This window comes from Sinocyclocheilus anshuiensis, unplaced genomic scaffold, assembly GCF_001515605.1.
Source record: "Sinocyclocheilus anshuiensis isolate Anshui unplaced genomic scaffold, SAMN03320099.WGS_v1.1 scaffold415, whole genome shotgun sequence".
Classification (NCBI taxonomy): domain Eukaryota; kingdom Metazoa; phylum Chordata; class Actinopteri; order Cypriniformes; family Cyprinidae; genus Sinocyclocheilus; species Sinocyclocheilus anshuiensis.
Genome location: NW_015552655.1, coordinates 1,747,846 through 1,771,443, shown reverse-complemented (window position 1 = coordinate 1,771,443; position 23,598 = coordinate 1,747,846). Strand labels below are relative to the sequence as shown.

The 23,598-nt window shown below is 34.9% G+C and overlaps 3 protein-coding genes across 3 annotated transcripts; 1 reads left to right on the top strand and 2 right to left on the bottom strand.

Moving 5' to 3' along the window:
- Positions 1-723: 723 nt before the first annotated feature.
- Positions 724-6,915, top strand: LOC107667180 (interleukin-9 receptor-like). Its single transcript, XM_016458781.1, has 9 exons — positions 724-762; positions 1,343-1,424; positions 1,775-1,895; positions 2,004-2,179; positions 2,567-2,706; positions 4,164-4,332; positions 4,980-5,070; positions 5,152-5,218; positions 6,452-6,915. Exons 2-9 carry the CDS (start codon positions 1,355-1,357, stop codon positions 6,740-6,742), a joined length of 1,125 nt encoding a protein of 374 aa, XP_016314267.1. The 5' UTR covers positions 724-762; positions 1,343-1,354; the 3' UTR covers positions 6,743-6,915.
- Positions 6,916-7,887: 972 nt separating this feature from the next.
- LOC107667192 (SUMO-conjugating enzyme UBC9-B-like) lies at positions 7,888-12,634 on the bottom strand. Its single transcript, XM_016458794.1, has 7 exons — positions 12,399-12,634; positions 11,139-11,215; positions 10,861-10,944; positions 10,711-10,783; positions 10,527-10,636; positions 10,355-10,434; positions 7,888-8,696 (listed from the first exon to the last, which is right to left on the bottom strand). Exons 2-7 carry the CDS (start codon positions 11,202-11,204, stop codon positions 8,633-8,635), a joined length of 477 nt encoding a protein of 158 aa, XP_016314280.1. The 5' UTR covers positions 11,205-11,215; positions 12,399-12,634; the 3' UTR covers positions 7,888-8,632.
- A 2,091-nt stretch (positions 12,635-14,725) lies between these two features.
- Positions 14,726-23,497, bottom strand: LOC107667189 (BTB/POZ domain-containing protein KCTD5-like). Its single transcript, XM_016458792.1, has 6 exons — positions 23,255-23,497; positions 19,193-19,301; positions 18,979-19,070; positions 17,927-18,022; positions 16,106-16,231; positions 14,726-15,423 (listed from the first exon to the last, which is right to left on the bottom strand). The coding sequence occupies exons 1-6, from the start codon at positions 23,456-23,458 to the stop codon at positions 15,394-15,396; spliced, it is 657 nt and encodes a 218-aa protein (XP_016314278.1). The 5' UTR covers positions 23,459-23,497; the 3' UTR covers positions 14,726-15,393.
- Between the last annotated feature and the right edge of the window lie 101 nt (positions 23,498-23,598).

Sequence of the window (23,598 nt, the reverse complement as noted above, 5' to 3'; positions counted from 1 at the left end):
ACATTTTGCAACGATATAAACAATGAAGCCCTTGAGATTTGCTGTTTTGATCAGGTTTTGATATGCTAGTTGACATATATCAACCTATACAAGTATATTGTATTAAAATTAGATATGCGTCTATATCCAACTTTCTTTAATGACTTGGAAGATAGTTGCATTTTGCGACGATATAAATATGTAAACAATGAAGCAGGTGAGATTTGCTAGTTGAGATCTCGCATGCAGTATGTGGATAAAGTTGGATATACTTAAATATCCAACTTTTTATACAAAATAATATAGTTACATTTCGTAATAAAAATAAGAAATCTGCCAGTTTAGGCTAGTATATATCGTGCAATTTACGCGAGTGTTTGTGGATAAAGTTAGACATAATATTAGACTATGCGCATGCATCCGTATGATCCATTACACACTTGCCAGATGTTCATAATTCAATTTAAAAATGAAGGAATCTGCTACAACATGTTAACATAATTAAATATGGAGTTGTTTAGGCTTTCAAAGCAGTTAAAGCATCCAGCAGAAGTGTGATGATGTCGGTTGGTAAACGCCTGAAACGTGTCAGAGAATTTGCTGATCTGAATGCCAAAGTGTGAAAAGATTGGAGATGATGACAGAGATGCAATCTGATAAGAGATATGATGACTGATAGAGAGAGAGAGAGAGAGAGAGAGAGAGAGAGAGAGATGCGCAACTGAAGCTTTCTTTCATGTGCGTGTGAAACCAGAAACAACAACAGTCTGCGACTAGCTACAGGTAATATAAGCTTTCAATCACTTTTCTTATATTTGATTAGCACGTAACATGCTTTTATTTCTGCCAAGTGTGTTTGCTTAAGTTTTCTTTGTAGTTTTCGTTAAGCAATTTGGTTTAAAAAAAAAAAATTCTGTGGTTTCTTTTGTAATATCTCATGTACTTTCCGTACTAATTAAGTTCATAGCACTAAAGTAAAAGAAATCCCATTCTCAGTAGAAGGTGAGAGTTTAGTAGCATGTAAATGTAGTTTTATGTTCACAGACTCTTTGTAAACATAAATTATTTGGTGAATTGACAGTCATCTCAGTGTCTAATAATGGCCTCAGATATGTTCTGTTCAATGCTTTGTTAAATTAATTATAATTTAAAATTCACAGTGAAGTAATGTTGTGTGGAAGCTGCAAGAATAAACGTGACTTTTTATTGCTATTATAGTCACTGTGCAAGCTTCAGAAAATGTCAAATCAACATCACAATTAATATTCTGTGTGTGTGTGTGTGTGTGTGTGTGTGTGTGTGTGTGTGTGTACACATAAGATCTGTCACTTTTTATTGATATATATTTGTTTATTTGTTACAGGGTAAAGAGAACATGCATTGCTCTTCTTTTATCCTCACATTGGTTTGTTTCTCTCATATTCCGGTGAATTTTATAACTTGGGGTAAGATTTTCTACAATGTAATCCATTACATTACACATTTCAGGTAATATTATCAGACTACTTTTAGATTACCTTTGATCTAACTTGTTTATTATATTGATTTAAATAGAATAATCTTGTTCCATATTGATAAAAAATACATAAATATAGAGTATATATACAGTATATATATATATATATATATATATGCATATCTGCATATATATTTGAACTGCGTTTATTGTGATGTATTACATGTCGCCTATAAAAATGTGTTCAGGTGAACAGTACAGTCTGGAGTGTCTCAGTTATATATATATATACGCACTGCGTTTATTGTGATTACATGTCGCCTATAAAAATGTTTTCAGGTGATCAGTATAGTCTGGAGTGTCTCAGTAATTATTTATCCAATATCACCTGCTCTCTGAACATCTCGGCTGAGTCTCTGGGCAATGAATCGTCCTACTGGCTGCATTTCAGCACTTATGAGTGAGAATACTGCACTGAATCACAATCACATGTCAGTCAAATCACGAACATACTACCAAGCAGTCGCGTGCATGCTTGCTTGTGGTAAATGACTCTGTTTTTGTGTAGCGAAAACCATGACTGCACACTGAAGATGGGAGCACAGTCATTACTGTGCGAGTTGGATTTATCACCGCATGTGACTTTCACCGATGTGGACAGCTACAGGATCTCCCTCTATTCTGGTTACCATGGCAACAACTTCTCCGTTATACTAGATGCTGACTTCATGCCTAGTAAACACAGTAAGAGCAAGTAGCTACATGCATTTCAGAGGCACATGTGACCACAGTTCTGCTCACTGATGTTTGTGTGTGTACCTACTTAACCATATTTTGGGGACAAATTTGTACCCAAAAGTGAGCTAAACCTGACAAAATCTCCAAAAACCTCCCTTTGGGGACGTCCTCATTTGTAAAACTGGTATAACAATAAAGTAAACAAACTTTAAAAAGTTTTTTAAAATTGTAAAAATGCAGAAAGTTTCCTGTAAGGGGTAAGTTTAAGTGTAGGGTTGGTGTAGGACGATAGAATATACAGTTTGTACAGTATAAAAACCATTACGCCTATGGAATGTCCCCATTTAGATAGCTAAGTAAACGTGTGTGTGTGTGTGTGTGTGTGTGTTGTAGTTCGTCCGGTCCCTCCGTCGAACCTGTCGCTGCTCTGGGAGAAAGACAGGGCTCTTTTCCAGTGGCAGAGCGGATATGACGCAGACAGACTCCTCGTATCCCACTTACAGTACCAGCTCAGCATTTACAGTCAACACAAGGTGTGCGCTCGCTTTAAAAGTATTGATGTTGAAATTTTGGTCAAACTATTTCAGTGTTTCTGGTGCTATTGTACATGATTCACCAGCACATGTTTTATATATATATATATATATATATATATATAAAACATATATATATATATACAGTATACTGCCATTCAAAAGTTTGGGATCAGTAAGATTTTTAATATTTTTTAAAGAAGTTTCTTATGCTTATCAAGGCTGCATCCATTTGATCAAAAATACAGAATAAATGTAATTTTGTGAAATATTATTGCAATTTAAAATAAGAGTTTTCTATTTTAATATACTTTAAAATATAATTTATTCCTGTGATCACAGCTGAATTTTCAGCATCATTACTCCAGTCTTCAGTGTCACATGATCCTTCAGAAATCACTCTAATATGCTGATTTATAATTAATGTTGGAAACAGCTGTGCTGCTTAATATTTTTTGGGACCTGTAATACTTTTTATAGGATTCTTTGACAAATAAAAAGTTAAAAGGAACAGTGTTTATTCAAAATAGAAATGTTGTGTTACAATATACACTACTATTCATTTTTTCTTTCCTTTCTTTTTTTTTTTTAAAGAAATTAATACTTTTATTCAGCAAGGATGTGTTAAATGGATAAAAATTGGTAGTAAAGACTTATATTGTTAGAAAAGATTTCTATTTTGCATTAATGCTGTTCTTTTCAACGTTTTATTAATCAAAGAATCAAATAAAGTATCACAGGTTCCAAAAAGTATTAAGCAGCACAACAGTTTCAACACTGATAATAAATCAGCATATCAGAATGATTTCTGAAGGATCATGTGACACTGAAGACCGGAGGAATGGCTGATGAAAATTCAGCACTGCATCACAGAAATAAATTACATTTTAAAGTATTTATGTAATTCTTACAACTTTTGTTGTTGTTGTTCTTTCTTTAATTTTTGGCTGAACTGTTTCTTTGAAATCAACGTGAAACCACTTTATTAAAATGTTCCTGGTCATGTGCACAATTCACAAATGCTGGTTATTAAAAGAGTAGTATCTATAGTCATCAAATTCTTTTTCTCACGCTGATTTGTTTTTCTGATCTAATTTTGCTACGTGTATAGACACAACCACACAAGTTTGTTCCTCTTCTGAAATTACTTATTACAAATTAATAGACATATTTAAAACAGTTACTTTGTGTCACATTACAGAAGTGAAACAGGATGTGAACATCATTTCACATTACATGGCTACAACAATGATGAGACTTTCTATTAATTTCTATTAACACCTCTTTCTCACAAGTGTTTGTTTTACACCATGGGAGTAGTACGCAATACGTAGTACGAGTAGCACCCAGTTTCATGGTCAAGCTACACATGTTTTGCACCTGTTGACCTCATTTGTCACTCATTTCTGAGGTTCCTCTTTGAAAGTGCTCTTAAGTGACAGATGTTTGAGTTTCAGCTGTATGAGGTAGAAGCTGTTGACCAGAAGATGTATGTGGATGAGTCTAGATTTGAGCCTCACACAAATTACACAGTACGCGTGAGATCGAGGCCAGATCAAGTGGATTACAAAGGCATGTGGAGCCTGTGGGCCCCTGCGTTACACTGGAGATCAGGGGACATTCACAGTGAGTCAGTTCACAGAACACTCAAACAACTGCAAAGAAACTGTTAGTAAAATAATCCATGTGACATCAGGGGTTCAACCGTAAATTTACGAAGCTACGAGAATACTTTTTGTGCGCAAAGAAAACAATAATAACATAACTTATTCAACAGTTCTTCTCCCCGAGTTACAGAGTACCCCAGAACGTAATCAGCTTTGTTTACGTTCAGGATAAAGCGCGCGCATGCTGAACGTAAACAACGCTGATTACGTTCTGGGGTACTCTCCAAAATGGCAGAAGACGGTAACTCAGGGAGAAGAACTGTTGAATAAATTGTTATTTTTGTTTTCTTTGCACACAAAAAGTATTCTCGTAGCTTCGTAAATTTACGGTTGAACCCCTGATGTCACATGGACTATATTACCGATGTCCTTGCTATGTTTTTGTGCGTTGATCGTGGTAGTACCCTTGCTGTCTATGGGAGGGTCAGAGAGCTCTCAGATTCCATCAAAAATATCTTAATTTGTGTTCCAAAGATGAACAAAGGTCTTACGGGTTTGGAACGACATGAGGGTGAGTAATTAATGACAGAATTTTCATTTTTGGGTGAACTATCCCTTTAATATTACATACTGTGATTAAGATTCTTCTCCCATTGTGTGTTTAAGAAGAGACTCCAGGAGGATCTTTCCATATTGCCTGGTATCTACTGCTATTGCCATTGCCACTGGTCCTTCTGTCCTGTATCCCATATTCTAGGTTAGAAACATCATCTGCAGCATCCTGAAATGTTCTGATTTCTTTTGTCTGTAAATAAATGACAGGATATTTGTGTTGTAGATGGAGGAAGAATGATTATATACCATCACCAGCCCCTTATTTCAGAGAATGGGATGTAGATGTTCAGGTAACTTCCAAAAAACGAAGAAAAAACGGAATCATTCACATTCGTTAAAAGTGCTTATGCATGAAGTGCGGTTTATGAGTGTCACTGAATCATTCTCTCAACCAGTTTGTTTAAATATGCAGACTCATTCAAGAACGAAACCATTGAATCTCTTTATAAATAAATCACTGAATCATTTAGGAACGAAAAACACCACTATTGTTGTTTTGTATTGGCATTGTTCAGAACAATTTTCATTGGCACAATATTATGTCTAAAATGTAATTTACATAATATTAAGTTCTTGTTTACTGAATTATTCTATGAACTGCTGGTTTTTTTATTTTCTGATGAGCACAGGTTTAATAGTTTAAAGTTTTCAAAAAGCACCTAACTAAATTGTAAGCAATAATATTAGTGATGCTTGACTTATTCAATTTAGATGGCAAATTAATGAATAAATCAGTAAGTAATACACAAACTCTAGCAAGTTCTTATCACTTTTTTCCATACATGAAGATACATAGAAAGTCTTTTAGATTTACATGCCAAGAAATCTGTCTGGACCAATGATGTTGTTGTTAACTAAAACTATAACTAATTGAAATAAAATAAAATATAATACAAATGTTAGATGAAAAAAGGAAATTAAATTAAGTACTAAAATTCCTCAAATTAAAACTGAACAAAATTACTAAAACTTTAATTTAACATGAAAACTGAAAATGTAATAATAAAAGCTCATCCAAAACTTAATAAATACTATAAGAGTTTATAAATAATGCTAAAATATCACTAGTCTTGGCTTTTCATCATTGTCTATAAATGATTATAGGAAACCTTACAGATCAGATATGAGAAAGATATCAAATATGGTTTTGCGGTCTTACCAGATAAAAGATATCAAACCTGTTTCTGACTTTGCAAACCCATTTGGGAATTTGAAGACCACAGAATTAATTTAGAAAACAATTGTAGAATGTTATTCTTAAATGCAGGCACACATTAGAAACACATGCTATTTTATGTTTTTCAAACGAAAGAGCATTTTGTGGGCATCTAAATTTAAGTCTTCATTCTTGCACTGTTTGGCATGAGCTTTGATAATTAGCTTAATGATGATTTCTAGTGTTAGAATGAAGAAGATCTAAAGATTTGCATGGGTGCAAACAGTTATTCTCGGTTCTGACCGAAACAAACTATCATTCTACTAATACATGACTGTTAATAGTCTGATTGTGTTTGTATTTTCAGATCCGTTCAATGCTGTCAGGTAAGATGAGAGATATGATGCACGGGGAGGAGTCTCTCCAGATTGACATTCTGACAGAGAGCACAGACACGCCCCCTCAGCCCACCAGCTTAAACTATGAGAATATGCGAGAGATCGACGAGCGTGAGTCTCCCAGCATGCCGCAGTCTCCTGTGGGTTCAGACGTCGACTCAGGCTGCTGGATTCGCGATTTTGTCACAACCGAGAGAGGAAGCATCACATGCAGTGAGGACTACTGCACACTCTCCAATTCACACACTTATGCAGTCTAACATGTGCATGCAAGCTACTGTTCAAAAGTTTGGGGTCAATAAGATTTTTTAAAGAAATTAGCTTTATTCAGCAAGGACACTAACATTAATCAGAAGTGACATTACAGGCATTTATGTTCAAATATTTCAAATAAACTACCTAGTCAATAAAGAAGTCTGAAAAAAGTATGAAGCAGCACAACTGATTTCAGCTTTGATAAAAGTAAGAAATGTTTCTTGAGCAGCAAATCAAGCATATTAGAATGACTTCATGTGACACTGAAGACTGGAGTAATGATGCTGAAAATTCAGCTTTGATCACAGCAATAAATTATATTTTAAAATATATTAAAATAGAAAAGTTATTTTAATTTGTAATAATATCTCACAACATTAAATGAAGCCTTGGTGAGCATAAAAGTCTCAAAAACATTTAAAATCTTACCAACCCCTTTTTGAGCAGTAGTGTACATGTGGCACAAGTTTGGAAACGAGGCTAAATTTGAACAATATGGAATGTATTTTCATTTTTACATAATTACGTAATGTGCTTATATACTACATGTGCTTTTGCTCTTTGCACAAAAGCATAAAAATAAATGTATCCACACATGCTTACCTGCTTTTTGCTTTAATAAACAAATCCTGCTAAATAGCTGAATCATAGCAGTTTATTTAACACAAATTACATAAAGCAATCAAGTAAACACAGTATATAATCAGACATTTGAAAAGACAAAGCTTAGGCATTTTAAGGCAAAAACTAAATAAAAAAAGAAGTAAACAAAGTACTTGTTTGCAAAGTTTAAAAATTAATTTTTTTTATGTACTAAGCGTACTTTTTTGAATTATATTTTTATGTTTAAAGGTGTTCTACAATGCTTTCAGTTCAATGCTATAGTTTTTTGTAAATATGAATGTTTAAATGACCATTAAAGCTATATAAATAAAAATGCAATATGTATGATTTCTGATATATCAACATTCACTATCAAGGATGGCTTTGGCCGTCACATCTCACCCTTTTTCTGTTTTTAGCGAGTCATGAGCATTAAGTCGCTGTGCCAATTTTAAACACCCCTCCATCAAGCTGTTTTTAAACAACGCATCCGATATATAAGAAACACATCTGATCAGGATACACACACACACACACAGTCTGCAAACACATTTTGTAGAAAGAGCTTTATTAAACATACAGACACAATCAGTGTGAACGCAGGACACGTTCCCATCAAACAAACAAGAACCCATGTACAGCATGTTTAAGAGAATTGGACTCTGGTTCTGCTGCTCACGGGAGCATTTATTCTGGACTTTATTCGACGAATCAGCATTAGACAATCCTAGACAGATCTAAGACCACGTGGCTGGTCAAATACAAACACGTCCAATGGAGAAGAAACTGGTCCTAGATCGGCATTCTGGGGGGAAACTTCACCATGAGGCACTATCCCACACACGTAACGTAATAAACCAACCTAAACCAGAGCCACGCGGGACACACGCACTCGCTCACTCACTCACTCAAGGGCAAACGAAGCCTCACGAACATAATAAAATGACGAGTGTATACAAGCGCACGCAGACAGACACGCCAAATGAATAAAGAGCTAAAATCCCAACAGTCCGCTTTTGATCGAAGACTGAAGTTGTGAATGTGATTTCGTACGAGCCGGTTTGAAACGCAACAAGATCTGTGGATACTGAATCAGTGACTGCGTTCTAAAGGGAACGGAGAGCAAATTACATTAAAAGGGAAGAGGAGTGTGGAAGAGTGTGATGTTTTGTGGTGGAGGGGAAGGGGTCGGGGTCCATGGCACATGTTTTTAAGTCCTTTTAGTCCCGATGAGAGGATAGCATGAGTATTCACATATTCCCTCTCTCCATTCATCCATCCCTCCGTCTCGCTTACGACGGGGAGAATTTTTTGGCCTGTGCACGAACTCTCTTCTCGTACTCCACTCTATTCTGACTGTAAACGCAAACAGACAGAGCGATCAATACAAGAAATCTCACATTCAGTGTCATGAAACTAGTGAGCTGCCTACCTAGGGAACATTATAAGGTGTCATAGGTGTGCTTTCAAAGTGAAGGATGTTCCAAACACTAGGTAGCAAAATAATGCTTCCTTACGAATCTAAGACAGATCTGCACTCATCCTTTGTGTATTAGGCAAATCCCAGAATGCACTGCAATGGTATGCATGTTAATACTCAATTAAGTATTAATAAAAAATTGTTCTATTCATAAAAAGATGCAAGTCCATTTCCTCCACATTTTGAAAAAATATGCTTTAGTAAATCAATTACGTCATAGATCTAAATTTAGAGATAAAAGTATATCATCATTTTGTCTTTTTATATCATAATTACTTAGTATCCCATCTCCCAAAGTCAATAATTGAAAGTCCTAATTATGACATTAAAATCGACAGTCGATTATGAGTTAAATTATGAGATAAAAAGTAAAAAGGCCAAAATTATGAGATACTAATCCACAATTATGACATCGAGTCATAATTTAGATTAAAAACTCAAAATTATGATTTAAGTAAAAATTGAGTTGATTATGATAAAGATTCATAATTCAAATAAAATTAAAAATGATATAAAAAGACAATTATGATGACATACTAATCTATACTTATGAGAGTCACAATTAAGATAAAAACTCTTAGATAAAAACAATTATAAGTCAAAACTGAGAGTAAATTTTGAGATAAAGGTTCATAATTGAGATAAAACTAAATGTTATTATATAAAAAGACCAAATTTTGACATACTAATCCATAATTTTGAGATAAAAAAAGTCAAAAGTAATAGTCAAAATTACAATATAAAAAGTAAAGATTATGATTAAAAAGTCAAATGTGGTCAGCGCCGATGGCCTCGTGGGCAGCGCGCCGACATGTAGCTCCTTTGCGCTTCGGGCGTCCCGAGTTCGAGTCCCGGCTCGTGGACCTTTCCCGATCCCACCCCCTCTCTCTCTCACCCACTTCACTTCCTGTCGACCTACTGTCCTATCTAAATAAAAGGCATAAAACGCTAAAAATAAATCGTAAAAAAAAAAAAAAAAAAAAAGTCAAATGTGACAAAGTTGTAATTAAGACATAAAAAGTCAAAATTAAATTAAATAGCATAATTATGACACAAGGTAATTATAAACAAAAGAGAAAAAAAAAAAACTCAATGACCTTCTATCAAATTTGACTGTTGCATAATTTGTACTTTTTAATCTCAAGATGACTGCTAAATTCTACGTTCGACACAAAGTAGACATAAAAGCAGAAATTATGATATTTAACCAATATAATATTTTTCATATTAACTCAAGTGGTGGAAATGGGGTTTAATATTCTATTTTTTTGTTATGGAATCCCAACATTTTTATGTGCATCCTTGTGCTTACCATATTGTTATCTTAGCAACATGCTAACCTGCACTTTCTTGTGTGTGTTTCTCATACGGCTGACATTATGAGTGCTATTTCTGTGAGAAGCATTTCAAATTGACCACTTGTGAGGTTCTATTTTATCTTAAAATAGAACCTCACAAGTGGTCCATTGGAAATCTCAAATTTGGAACTACGCAACACTTATGTTCTATAACTCTTAGCTTGAGCTTATCATACCAGTATATAGTGTACGCCTCTGCCTGAGCCGGATCCTGTATGTTCGGTTCATTTAGCAACTCCTGAATCCCTAACAGGATCTGAAGGAAGAAAAACAGCAAGATGAGCTTTTATAAAAGAGCACTGTAGAACACAAAGCACTAGAATAGAACCGACTAGACTTTCAATGGACCTGTTTAATGGTAATGGCAGGTCTCCAGTCTTTATCCTCCTCTAGGATGGAAAGACACACTGTTCCTGAAGGATACACATTCGGATGGAACAGCGGAGGCTCAAATTTACCTTCGGAAAAGAAGCAAGCATTCGTGAGGTGTGATCCAGGCAGCAAGGACTGGATATGTTTGTGCAAAACTCACATTTTGGGGGTGATGAGGGGTAGTCATCTTTAAACAGCATCCTTAACTTAAACAGACCTCCTTCCCATGGAGTCTAGAGAGAGATGGAGAGAGATCTCACATGATGCTACAGCGGATTAATCGAATTAAAGCTTAAAGGAGCCGTCTTACCCCCTTCTTTCCTGGAATAGCACATTCCCAGTTCATAAGATTCATGGTACCGTCAGGGTTTTTCGTCGGCACAGCAACAAAGCCCTGGGGACATTTGGCCGAGACAAAAGCACTAAGTGAGCACCAGAGGATACAATGCTCATGTGTTACAGGGTTCATAATAAAACAAAGGTTTATTTTGTAGTATATATCCAGAAGTGAACAGATGTGCATGGGATTACACTGATTGTTGTGTGGACTGCAAGTCAATTTAATAAAAAAAAATAAGGGTTACTCACGAATGGATGGTCTTTCCGCCATGCTTTGCGCTCTTGCGCAAGTCGACTCAGAGCAATGCCAGACATGACCACTGAACCTATGGAGAAATGCACATTTATCTGAGTATATGCTAAATAAATAAACGAGAAAGCAAGTGCAATATATTTAGAAACTAGAATATTTGTAGTTCTTATAAAAGATTTATATTATGGAATATTTGTAGATCATTTATAGAATATTTAATATTTAGAATATTTATAGTACCCATCATATAAACCTGCCTGTGACAGATTCACTTGAGAAAAGTTCTAAGGATTTTTAAACTAATTGTGTTGTTTTTTTTTTGCATGCCAAAGCAATTTTTAGCAGCCAGGCAAAATGAATATTCAAAGATTTTTTTTTAATTTTTTACCAGTAATAAAACTTCACACACATTTTGGTGAATATAAAATCATGTAAACTAAATCGTTATAGTTCATCATGAGTTAATAAGTGAATCATTCTAATATGGTAGCTTCAGGGTAAACTTTTTTTTGTAGGTTGTTAATTTTTGACTGGGAACACAACAGGAGTAACTAATTATGGATTAGTATTCCCAAAAAAGAAAAAGTAAATAAAGTAAGTAAAATAATAATAGAGAAGTTGTGAGAAAAGCCAGGCTGTTTTAGTCCAATTCAATAACAACAACTAGCATTTCTGGGAAAAAAAATAAAATTAACTTAATTTATATACTTTATTTGGTTTATCATAATCAAGATTTCTTAAATGTTATGAAATCCACAGTATGACATAATCAAGATTTGACGTCACACTATGCACTTAAGCAAATTTTCATTACACCACAATCAAAACTGAGGTTGTTAACTTGCTATTACGACGATATAATAAAGGTTGTTAACTACAGATTATATTGTATGATAGATTATGTCATAATATTAAGTTTACAAGCTTGATTAAGCAGTCACATCTCAGGTTAAGTCCTCATAATGGCATCATAATAGAAGTTCGTCCTACACTATGACATAATGGAATTTTAACTCCACGTTATGACTCCATAATCAAGGAAAGTTTAGACTTAACATTATGACTTCATAAAATGTCAATAAATATGGAGTCGAGCGCTGGAACGCTGTTCAAGAGCGCGCGGGACAAAGAAACTCGACTTCCTTTGACGCGAGCTCGCGTTCACACAGCAACCATGCCAAACAAAACCGATGCGAGCGTCTACCGGCCAGCAAAAACACAATAATACATCGACCGTACCGACAGAACCGCCTTACCTTGTGAATCCCAGTGTTATTCGACTTCTGGGCCCGCGTATTCGAATCGTGTTGGACTCGGAACCAAAGCTGTGAAGTTTCCCTCGCGAAAACACATTCGGTTCTGAAGCAGTCTAATCAGGACCCACGGCACGACGCGCAGATCGCCTGCAGGAAAATTCTGTGTCGGTCGAGATGACGCGAATGCTGTCCGTTCAACAGATAGAATTGTTTAAATATTTTAGCGTTGACATACAGGCGCCATGTGTTTAGGAAAATTAGACGTTGTATTTTTACCCCGGTGGAAACAATTTAGGGCAGGCATTCCTTTAGACGGCTAACATTTAAAGGTACAGTACCAGAATAAAAAAAATCCATCCATCCATCTATCCATCTATCTATCCATCCATCCATCCATCTATCAGTCTATCTATCTATCCATCCATCCATCCATCCATCAGGGCAAATGTATAAATTCATAAATAAAATGCCGAATATATTATATTAACTGTATACACTTTCAAAGAAATCGGCAGGTTTACTAACCATAAATATAAAATAAATAAATAAATAAATAAAAACGTAATAAAGTAGTTGTTTTGTCCTGGATGTTCAAAAAGCCACAGGAATAAAATGGAGAATATAAATAGAGTCCTTGAGCTTTCAAAGAAAGTCAAATGACGTTTTCTGCTAATATTAAAGGGATAGTTCACCCAAAAATAAAAACTCTGTCCTTTTTAATTTACCCTCAAGTTGTTCCAGACATGTATGAATGTTCTGTAGAAATATCTTTGTACCGCTCGGAGACAGGTGCAGGTTGTGCTTTGATTGCTTTCTTCACAGAGTTTGCTGAAGTGAACATACAGTGTAAACCATAAGTGAGGCCTAATTTTCATGGTTTCGTTTATACAGCTTTCCAGTTATAAAAATATACCTTAGTTCCTATTGACTTCTATGTTATTTTTTTCCCATACTATGGAATCAATAGGGACCAGCAACTGTTTGGTTACAACATTTTTATGTATTTATTTTTAATTTATTTACTTTTGTAAACTGATTTTTTATCACCACACGGTGGAGCTGTGAATGTAGAATTGAGTGAGCTTGATTAATTCTAGAATATTTTAAATGAAATGAGAGAAAACGCCTAATGTATGTAAATATATTGGCCTCATGAATTTCCAATCAGTGTTATTTCAGTATTATTTATATGCTATTATACTATTTGTTAATATTTTGAATTAGCTTTTATTTTTATTTCATTTCAGTTTTAGGCATTTTGCTAAATTCTTGTCCTTTTTATTAGTTGTTAATATTTCTATTTAGCTTTATTTTTATTTCCGTTTTAGTTTGAGTAATTTTAGTGCTTCAGCTTATGTTCAGTTAGTTGCTAAAGCAACATTGCTAATTCAAATTTGAAAGTTATTTTATTTTTAATATATAGCTTTATTTTTTATTTTTTTCCAAAATGGCAGTAAAAAGCACACAGACATGTGACTATTTGTTGAAATTGCTTATATATTTTAAAAGTGTGTGGATGTGTGTCGCTACATTCAACTACTTGAATTTTACAGTGACGTGATTTTGCAGAACAGGTTTACATGTTAGCATTTTCAAAAGTCATACAAATGCATACGCTGCTACCTTATAGGATATATAGTATATACCAAAATGTGCAAGATCAGGACAGGCAAAGTGTCATTTAAATGCTTCACATATCCTGTCTCTCCTCTTGGCTGACAAGACAGAAAAGCTCCTTTCCTTTAAGGTCCAGCCAAGTATTCAGTAATAATATACACTAACACATTTCTTAAAGGGGTCATATGATGCGATTTCAATTTTTTTTTTTAACCTTAAACCGCATAAACACATTTCATTACACCAAATACACAAAATAATGTTCTTTTTTAGCAACATCATAGGACCCCTTTAACAGCAGTTCACCGATACCTCTGAAATATTGGCTGGATAATAATAATAATAGCAGTAGTGCAAAAGCGAGAATTTTCACATTAAAAGGAGTAAAAAATCATTCAAAAGTTTGGGCTCAGTAAGATTTTTTTTTTTCAAGAAAATATTTTTATTCAGCAAGGACACATTAAATTGATCAAAAGCAACAGTAAAGACATTTCTAATGTTATAAAATATTTCTATCTCAATTAAATGCTGTTTTAAACTTTCTATTTATCAAACTGAACAAATCAGCATATTAGAATGGTTTCTGAAGGATCATGTGACAGTTAATTGTAATAAAATTTCACCATATTACTGCTTTTACTGCATTTTGATCAAATTAATGCAGAGACTATACTTATACAAAAATATTTAAAAATCTTACCAACCCCAGACTTTTGAATGGTAGTGTAGCTAAAATCTCAACACCAAGAAATATTTCTCAGCACTAAAATCTTGCATTTAAATGTGTGCTCAAACATGGTGCTATTGCCAAATTTTTGACTGATTTTCAAAATCACTTTTGTTGCATATATAAATCATAGGACAGTAGGGTCCAAAAGTCTGAGACCACAAAAAGGGATTTTTTTTTTAAACCTTTACAAAAAGAGTTAAAATAATTTCTCTTTTGAAGCAGTGTTAAATAAAGACCGTACTATATCTGTGTCTAATCAAATGACATTGATCATGTGACTCTTTGTACAGATGCTCAGATTTTCCTGCTTCCATTGAAGCTCAAGATGCTCTTTGAAACATTGCAAATCATGCAGGAGTACATGACCATCAGGTTTTGTTCATGTTATTGATTAAAGCAAAAGGGAGACAAACCAAAAAGTTGGGCAGTGATTCAGTGACCTGTCCATTTCCTTTTGTTCCCTGAGATTGACATTGGTCCAGCTCTCCAGATCCTGTCTCTGAATCCATGAAGATCAAAACAAACAAGCACCATACAGACTGGATTGCAGTGGACATGCTCTTCACGTGCGTCAGGTGTCCAGTGAACAAGCTCATGGAATGTTCTAGAAAGAGCTGATGTGTCTCAAAACGCAGGAGCTCTAGATGATCATATTCTAGAACCACGTTCCTGTAGAATCTGAGGGAAAACAGCAGAAGATTTACATAATACCACAAAAGATTACTAATCTGCACTAATCTACTGTCACCAATACCCTAAAACACAGCAGCCATATTTTGAATAACATACTATGCATACTATTGCTGAATAATTCTAGTATGTACACTACAGACTTTTAAATGGGTCTTCTGCTCACCAAAGCTGCATTTATTTGATAAAAAATACACTAAATTCAGTAATATTGTGAAATAGTATTACAATTTAAAATGACTGTTTTCTATTTGAATATGTTGTAAAATGTAATTTATTGCTGTGATGCAAAGCTGAATTTTCAGCATCATTACTCCAGTCTTCAGTGTCACATGATCTTCAGAAATCATTCTAATATGCTGATTTGCTGCTCAAGAAACATTTCTGATTATTATCAATGTTGAAAACAGTAGCGCTGCTTCATATTTTTATGGAAACTGTGATACACTTTTTTTTTAAATATTCTTTGATAAATGGAAACTTCAAAAGAACAGCATTTATTGGAAATAGAAAAAAATTGTAACATTATGAATGTATTTTACTGTCACTTTGATCAATTTAACATGACTTTGCTAAATAAAAGTATTAATTTCTTTAGCAAACATTTTACTGATGCCCAGAATTTTGAACGGTAGTATGTAGTATGCTAGTACACACACATGCCGCTTACCTTGGCTTTCTCACTGGGTTGAGTGTAGCTGCTGTATGATTGGTTGTGCAGTTCCTTAGAAACAACACACAAGAACTCCGCCTGATCTTCATTACCATAGTTATAGGAGGATCCGATATTGACCAACTACACAAAACATGAATGAGAGAGAAAATTGAGAGAAACAGACAGAGTTTAGCAACTGTTCTCAGTGAGTGACTATAGATGGTTAAAGGAATAGTTCACCCAAAAATGAAAATCTACTGAATGCTTACTTACCCTCAATCCATCCAAGACGTAGATGAGTTTGTTTCCTCATCAGAACAGATTTGGAAAAATTTGTCATTTCACACACCAATGGATGCTCTGCAGTGAATGGGTGCCGTCAGAATGAGAGTCCAAACAGCTGATAAAAACATCACAATAATCCACAAGTAATCCACATGACTCCAGTCCATCAGTTAATGTCTTGTGAAATGAAAAGCTGCATGTTTGTCTGAAACAAATCTATCATTAAGTTTAGACAGTTGCTTCTAACTAAAATATGAATCTTCTATACATAATATTGCTTTCTCCGGTGAAAAGGTAATCTCGTCTGAATCAGGAGAGAAATATGCAAGCACCATTTACAAGGGAAAACAGTCCAAAACAGTCTAAACAATATGTGGGTGGATTTTGATGTGAGAGAATAACAGGGGATGGCCTTTTTCACTGGAGGAAGCGTATGGACTCCTTTATTTAGCCAGAAAAAGTTCAAGTCAACGTTTAAAGTTAAAAGTGTCTTGAATTTGTTTCTTACAAACATGCAGCTTTCTGCTTCACAATAATTGATGGAATGTTGTGGAGTGGATTATTGTAATGTTTTTATCAGCTGTTTGGACTCTCATTCTGACGGCACCCATTCACTGCTGAACATCCATTGGTGAGCAAGTGATGAAATGCTACATTTCTACAAATCTGTTCTGATGAATAAACAAACTCATCTACTTCTTGGATGACCAGTGTACATGTTTAGTACATTTTGGGGTGAACTATTCTTTTAAAGCGACAGTCCACCTTAAAATGCTGATGATTGTGCGTCACTGGAAACATTTCCCCTGCCTTAACTCAGGTTTGACTTCAGTGACAACTGGTCATGGAAACAAACAATTTGGCATATTTTAAATATTAACAAGAATGTGATTGTAGAGCTATTTGTGATTCTAATTTAATTGCGATTTCACACTTTTTTCTACTTTTTTCCCTCATTTTGAAGCTTGACTGTATTGGTTGCCATTCACTTTCATTGCACAGGAACCATGTGAAAATTGTGCAAAATATCTTAACAATGAAGTACATAACAAAGGGTTTTGAAATGGTCATTTTAGGTGAACAATCCCTTTAACAAAAATACAATAGGGTGCACATAAATTGTCAACATGCTCGGGAATGCAATTGAATGCAAAGACTCGGCCCTTGTTAAAAACATGTGAACACAATTATAAACATGCAGAACATGTGTGAATCACCAACATCCACGCAGGCGACAGCATTCACTGTGACCATTGCAATGAAAATCAGCATGCAGTGGTTAGTGGGAGGACGGGGGATCGTTGGACACACCTCTCCACTGTGGGCGGGGTGAGTTTGGCTTGACTCCTCCCCCTTCACCTCTCGAGACACAATCAGGAAAAACTCTGACTTCTGGGCCCGCCCATAACCTACACTGATAAGCTGCAACAACCAATCAGAGCGTAAGGCAGGGCCTGCATCACACACCGCAGGTCAGCTGAACCGGCGGGAGCGATTCTGATTGTTGTGGAGCTGGAATGATCAGATGAACTAAAGCCGGGTTCGATTTACTTGCTCAAACTTCCATCCGTCTGACATGGTCGAGACCATCTGAGTAAGTTCTTCCTCTTGACACTGCAACACTCTGTAAACATGCTTGACCGGCGACTGAAAACAGAGACAAGGATGGTGAAATATGTAAAGCATCTGTCTTTCATTTACACGCTACATGTAAATAAAGAACATGTCATTTAAATATAAATGAATTTAATTTATATGTGTGCCATGTGTGCCATTCTGCCTGTTTATGCCTGAATGAAACTTTATTTCCACAGATGTAGCTCATCACATTAACTATAGATGAGTTTAACGGACTTTTGACAACCACAAAGTGTCACAATCATTTTCATCTTCATTTTGAACAATATATCTAGATTAGATAGATAGACAGACAGACAGACAGACAGACAGACAGATAGATAGATAGATTGATAGATTGATTGATTGATGCTTGTGCTAGCTCTTTTTAATATAATGTTATATGTTTATTCATATAACATTCCTACATTTTTAAGTCCATTATAAATTTTTAAGTGTCTTAAGGTTTTAAATATTATCCAAGACCTCTGTATATTGAATATTTTGAGTTAAATGTAATTTTATGTGTAATGTAGTTTATGATTCACCTGGGTTTTAATCGTTAACTAAAACTAAAACTATTAAATACATTTTCGTTCACTGAAATAAAATAAAATATAAATATTAGATGGAGAAAATATTAGATAAAAATTTAGAAATGTTGGTAATGACCTGAAATAAGTTTAGGTTGAAGCACTAAAATTGATAAATGGAAATAAATACTAAAACTGAACTTAAAAAAGTACAAATAAATTAAACATAAATAGCAACATTCCTACAAAAAAATAAAAATGTCAAAAGCACTTAATAAAATCACTGAAAACCAGACTAAAATAAGTATTAAAATTATACTAAAAATAACACTGTGAATCGCCTACAGTAGCATATCTCAGTTTAAAGTCTGTTTTGACAAAAGGATCTATAAATAAATCTTAAAGGATTTCAGTGTAAGTGTCAGAGTGAATTGCGTGTTCCTGCTTTCTTACGTCTGTCGTCTTGGCTTCTCTTTCACTGATCTTTTCTTTGATGAGTTTTATTAATGATGTGATGTTGTAAAACTCGGCCTCTTCAAGAGCTCCTGAGACACCAACACACACACACACACACACACACACACACACACACGCAAACAGAATGAAAGCTACACAGCAGCAATCGCAGTCTCAGTCGTGTCAGTTTGACTGTGGATGTGTGCCGTACCCTCCTCCGTCAGGTTCTTGTCGAGGACCAGCTTCCCATGTCTCAGGTAATTCAGCACAGGCCCGAAATACATGGGATCCCTATCAATCAAATACGCCCCGGACTCATCCTACAGTAGAAATCAACAGACAGAGAAAGACAACGTTTTATATATACATATGGGCCATTCTACAGACTTGGTCCAAACTGCTGTCCCACAATCAAAAAACATTCATAAAGCATTTAAATATTCAAATCTATATATATATTATATTTTCTTTGTAAATTATGAAAATTTGTGTAAAAAACTGTTCCACATTTTTCAGGTCACTACCAAAACAGTCTATGTTTTAGACCATTGGCCGAAACTGATTTTTACTACACCCCTACAATTATGATCTGGAAATATATATTCCTGTGTCCCCCTCTCTCATAGCTACAAGGTGTCAATAGATAGGTCTCTTCATTTTGAGGTAAACTGTTTTCAAAAGTCTGAAAATCTATGTGTAACTTTAAGGAACGTCACTACCGAACACCTTTTTTCTGCAATTAAGCACACCTTTTGGGAGTTATTCCCTAACATTTAGTTTTTATAATTGTACAACTGTTCAGAACTGTGCTAGCTAACCATGTGCTGATTAGCATCTTTGAGCTAGGTTCAAAAGTATCTAAAATTGTCACTACCAAAACAGTCACTACTGAAACAATTTGTAGAGTTTCGGTAGCGACATCTTTGTTTTTTTTGTTGGTATTATCCCATTAAATTGGCACTACTGAAACAGTCACAATCGAAACATGTCATAATTGTTTCGGTAGTGACAAAAGGGAACACATAATCCTCATATTTGGAGGAAATAAAATTTTAGTACAGGTATGCAGTTTTTTTGTATTTTAGTATGTTTTAGTAGTATCTTAGTATGTGAGTTAAAATTCTGTAATGTGATGTGATCGCTATCAAAGCATTACTGTCACTACCGAAAATGTGCAGTCACTACCGAAACATGGGATGTTTTGTCAAAACTGAATTATCAGCTAAGATGTTATGATAGTTTTTGGTTCAATGTATATTTCAGACTAATGAATCCTTAACTTTGAAATCGGTATGATCAACTTTTTGCCTTTTACAAAGAAAAATAAGATTTAAAATACAACAAATCTCATTAATTACATTTGAAATATTGTTAAAAATGTAATTTTTATTGATTTACCTCTGGAAAAAAATTTATAAAATAGCAAAAATTATATATTTACAATGTAGATGCATGCAAAATCTTAATAGGTCAATATAACCCTTCTAATGAAATTATTATTACTGTGTTTCGGTAGTGACAAATTTGGCGCGAGGACAAATATTCCAAAACATTCTGAAAATACAATATGAGAATTAACTGCACAATTACTAGAAATGTGTACCTTGGATATCATACAAACATATAAGTGAAAATCAAGTTCTCGCTATTATTCCAAAAACAGCGTGTTTTTATTTCAGTATAGCGTGCGAGTGAAGAGAAGTATTAGAGGAAAGTGAGTTTAAACATTAATGTGTTGTGCGCGTGTAAGTGCGCTTATTGGACTCGGCATCTGTCTGTAATGGCACGCAGGCCACAGTCATAAAAAATAAATGCACGGCCTTCAACCAGGACGATTCAAACCAAACCTGGAACAGTGTGTGAGTCTGAAATCACCCTTTTATCAAAACTGGGGCACAAACGGCGTGGAGTGATTTCCCAGAGCCTTAGAGACTCCTGCTCTTTACAGGGTTAAAGCCCCTAGAGAGCAGGATTATTCTGGATTAGGGTTATTTTGAGATTACCGCCTGAGATTTGAGAGATGAGAGGAGGAGAGACAGCCGGAGCTGCACGAGCCCGAAACAATGTGACATGCGCTGTGCAAATGACAGAATGATTTTATTTTTGCTACAGTAAAATGATATCACAAATGTGCACTTTAACTAATCATTATATGACAAGGTTTAAAGAGGAAGTGCGTAAGGTGTGTCGCCTTCTAAATCCAAACAATATAACACAAAAATAATTACTGTTTCAAACAAGTTTCCCAAACACTGCCCCGCCCCTATCTGGCATTGGTTGAACTAACATGTGGCCCCGCCCCCAAGCCAACGCCATTGGTGGAGACAATAATCTGGTCTGGTCGGTGCATACTTTTACTTTTACAAAAGAATCAAAATACAAATATTTAATTCATAATTATCTCTGGATATTATTATGAGATCATTTCTAAGATAAAGTATTTTAACAAAAAATGATAAATTCTATTATTAGGCAGTAAGATTTCATAGAGTTTAGGAAGTTATCTTATATTACATCATCTTTATTTCATCTCAGTTTTAATTTTTTTATACTTTTTAAAAGTTTTTGATGTATTTTATCAGTTTCTGATTTAAAGTGGTTTTTAAACCTGTTTATAACATTAGAAAAAAATCCAAAACACTTTGAATATCACTTAAGCTTTAATGTAAATTCAAATAATAGGCCATATTTAATAATCATGTAGACTACAGACAATTATTTCATTTTTATATTACAAAATATGTATTTCATCCATTCAACATGTCACAATAATGCTGTTTCCTACTCAGTATTCAATTTTAAAAATATTTTGAAATAAAATGTTTGATATATTTGATCAGTTTTCCGATTCAAAGTGGTTGGATAAAGAACAAAGAATTTACAACCATAAGTTGTCACTTGATTTTAGACTGAAAAACTGCAATTTTGTGGAGCTGGTGTAGTCAGGCTGATTCATACTGAAGTCTGTCATATTAAATAATACTATTACTTCTACTACTATTTTTTTTACCGATTAATTTAGCTGTAACCACATTGTAAAAAACGATTTTTTAAAACTGAAAATAAAACAGAGAAAATACTATTTCAGTTTTTCTACTTGAAAATTTCACAATTAATTTAGTGCATTAACTTGTAATTTATTGGGAAATTTACTAGCAATTTCTGAGTGAAAATTGATTTACACCAGATTTTTCTCAGTGCACATAATGCACATTTTTAGGTTATTTAGCAATTTCTTTACAGTGCAGTGTTTTTTTGGCAGCAAAATTCAGATTCAAAACAGATTCTAATATTTTTGGGAACAATTTAAGACATCAGAAGCCTTCACTTGAAACCTCCGCCAGTGATCTTTGCCTGATCCGACCCGTGCAGCGTAACCTTTCCACCCTGATCTCCGACACAGCTCAGGCATCATAAGCGGGATTGTGTCCAGATTACAAGGCAGAACTGGGGCAGATGTGCTGATGATGTCATCGCAAGGCCACCCCAGGATGCCACAGACAAACAAGGTGCCACCATCCACCGCATGTCTTCCCAGCCATGAGCACTCAGAGCAAAACAGAAGAGACCTTGTTCTGGGACTGGGAGCGGAGTGGAGTGGAGTGGCAGAGCGGACGGTAAAAGTGTGCTTGTTCGTGTCCATCCGACAGGAAAACAACCATCTGGACAAGCCCCAAACTACCATAGAAACAATACAAATAACTCTATACAACAATATAAGCCATTATGAACTTATGAAGCCAAATACCCATGACCCATTTTAAAGAAACTCCTCAAAATTGAGAAGAGATCTTTTGTCTTGTGAATAATAATAATAATGAAATAAATGGTCTGTTAGTATTTTTAAAAAAAACTATTTATGTACAGCTTTCATCTTTGGTTTTGTTTACATCACAGCTTCTTTACATTGTTTAGAAATGATGATCTGTAGATGCACTTTCCTATTAATGTTCATATATGAGTTATAACAGTATCTCACATTGGCTAACAATAGGTTTGTATAAATAAAATTACATAATATTTTCACAATCAACTTGCCTAAATAATGTCAGTAGTATTATAATATTATTTAAACTTAAAATGAAATAGGTTTTACAGAGGCTTTCAGACTTCTGCACTCTCTAACCTACTTTTCCCAGCCATACTTTATAAATTACTTGTACATTAAATAAATAAATAAATAAATGGTCTGTCTAACATATTAGGCTATGTTATCCACCACAGTAGAACTAGCGAAATGGTCTCTAAATGAAATAAATCAAACTGTAGTTACCTTATCAGAATCGAGGTCTGGCTCCGTTTGGCACAGACGGAACAGGAACGATTTGGGATCCCGGCAGAGCGTCTGTCTGGTGGTCAGAAAATACGTGCCACCGACGTTCAAACGGACCCACTTAGAGGATCTGTGGTTAAAGGTCTGTACCGGAGCCGGTCGCCGGCAGACGTGGCCGCTGATCTCGCCGTGAGTCTCGGCCATCCTGCGCTCGGTGTTCAGCTGAAATGCGTAACGGTGACCGCGCGCCTCTCCAGTGGCCAACAGACGGCGCAGAGAAACACCCCTCACTTTTGTTTTTAGGCTCAAGACACTGAAAAGCCACGGGCTGTTGTTATTTGCGA

What these genes read in the sequence shown, in the direction of transcription:
- LOC107667192 (XM_016458794.1), bottom strand. Translation starts at nt 11,204, where the DNA reads ATGTCTGGCATTGCTCTGAGTCGACTTGCGCAAGAGCGCAAAGCATGG. An exon ending in CTATTCCAGGAAAGAAGGGG is followed by an intron (nt 10,784 to 10,860) that starts GTAAGACGGCTC and finishes ATCTCTCTCTAG; the next exon opens with ACTCCATGGGAAGGAGGTCT. An exon ending in GAGGCGTACACTATATACTG is followed by an intron (nt 8,697 to 10,354) that starts GTATGATAAGCT and finishes TTGCGTTTACAG; the next exon opens with TCAGAATAGAGTGGAGTACG.
- LOC107667180 (XM_016458781.1), top strand. Translation starts at nt 1,355, where the DNA reads ATGCATTGCTCTTCTTTTATCCTCACATTGGTTTGTTTCTCTCATATT. An exon ending in GCATTTACAGTCAACACAAG is followed by an intron (nt 2,707 to 4,163) that starts GTGTGCGCTCGC and finishes TTTGAGTTTCAG; the next exon opens with CTGTATGAGGTAGAAGCTGT. An exon ending in AATGGGATGTAGATGTTCAG is followed by an intron (nt 5,219 to 6,451) that starts GTAACTTCCAAA and finishes TTGTATTTTCAG; the next exon opens with ATCCGTTCAATGCTGTCAGG.
- LOC107667189 (XM_016458792.1), bottom strand. Translation starts at nt 23,458, where the DNA reads ATGGCCGAGACTCACGGCGAGATCAGCGGCCACGTCTGCCGGCGACCG. An exon ending in CAGACCTCGATTCTGATAAG is followed by an intron (nt 19,302 to 23,254) that starts GTAACTACAGTT and finishes TTTCTACTGTAG; the next exon opens with GATGAGTCCGGGGCGTATTT. An exon ending in GAGAAGCCAAGACGACAGAC is followed by an intron (nt 18,023 to 18,978) that starts GTAAGAAAGCAG and finishes CTCTGTTTTCAG; the next exon opens with TCGCCGGTCAAGCATGTTTA.